The sequence below is a fragment of the Otolemur garnettii genome, unplaced genomic scaffold, assembly GCF_000181295.1.
Source record: "Otolemur garnettii isolate 467f Iridium unplaced genomic scaffold, OtoGar3 scaffold00211, whole genome shotgun sequence".
In the NCBI taxonomy this organism is placed as follows: Eukaryota; Metazoa; Chordata; class Mammalia; order Primates; family Galagidae; genus Otolemur; species Otolemur garnettii.
In genome coordinates this window covers 2,304,715-2,305,972 of record NW_003852606.1, presented here as the reverse complement: position 1 = coordinate 2,305,972, position 1,258 = coordinate 2,304,715, and the positions used below count along the sequence as shown (strand labels likewise).

General features: G+C 39.4%; 1 protein-coding gene across 1 annotated transcript in view; it reads left to right on the top strand.

Moving 5' to 3' along the window:
* The window catches only part of ZNF114 (zinc finger protein 114), a 5,631-nt gene that overhangs the window by 3,736 nt on the left and 637 nt on the right, over positions 1–1,258 (top strand). Inside the window, 1 exon segment of the mRNA XM_012812516.2 lies at positions 612–1,251. Within this exon segment, the coding sequence (XP_012667970.2) occupies positions 612–1,251 (640 nt within the window).

Genomic DNA, 1,258 nt, shown 5'->3' with positions numbered 1-1,258 from the left:
TGAGACATAGACTATTTGTCCAATTTTCTTCCACTTGGCAATCCCAATTATTTCCTTGATATCTGCAGAACCATTTCTTAGTAACATGCTGTCCTTACTGAACCCCTGACCTTACCAAAAGCCAATTCCTTCCACAGCCCAAATCTCTAATACCTTTCTCTGCTCATTTACTCTCACTTTCTTCCCTTTCACATATTCTCAGACATTTTGTGAACATGTGAAAAGAAATCTGCAAGGGAACAGGCAAGGTGGCTCATGCCTGTAGTCCTAGCATTCTGGGAGGCTGAAATGTGTGGATTTCTTGAGCTCACAAGTTCAAGACCAGCCTAAGCAAGAGTGAGACCCCATCTAGTAGAAAAAGACCAGCCAGGTGTTGTGGTGGACACCTGTAGTCCCAGCTACTTGGGAGGCTGAGGCAAGAGGATTGCTTGAGCCCAGGAGTTTGAGGTTATTGTGAGCTATGATGCCATGACACTCAACCCAGGCACAGAGTAAGATTCTGTCTCAAAAAAAAGAAAGAAAGGAAGAAAGAAAGAAAGAAATCTGCAAGGCATTGCCTACCTTTATCATGTCTGACCCACTTTTATTTTTAACTTTTCTACCACTTTCAGATTGGTGACACAACATCACACCAAAGACATAATCCCTCCACAGGACATTTTTGCCAAAAGAACATTTCATGATGAGAACATAGTATGTCTCATGAGCAGTAATGTGTGGCCCTCCACATTAGAAGACTGTAAAGTCCACAAAATAGAGGAATTGTGCAAGCAGAGAAAGCAAAATGTTACACAAGTTGCAGTTTCCCATGAGAAAGACATATTTCTAGTTAAAATCTATAAATATCACAAAATGAGGAACAACTCTAAACCTAGCTCAAAGTTTGTGCCTTCACAGGGAGATTCCATGAGAAACTATTTCCCAAAATGTGACTCAAATATCTTGAAATATAATCCGGACTTAAACAATTGTTAAAAAACATATAAAGACAATGAATATGATAGAGTCCTGTGGCAGAATGTCCAATATGTTTCACCACATGGGAGAACTCAAACAGAGCTTAAGTAAAACACAGAGCTTGGCAATTAGAACAATGCACATTATATACATAATAAAATTGTCAGGGGAGCCAAGATTCATGAATGGAATCCAGTAGGAAGAGCTTTCCTTGAAGATTTATCCATTAGGGCACACAGGTCTCACTTTGAGGAGAAAATGTATGATTTTAGTAAGTGTGAAAACACCTTCAGAAATAACC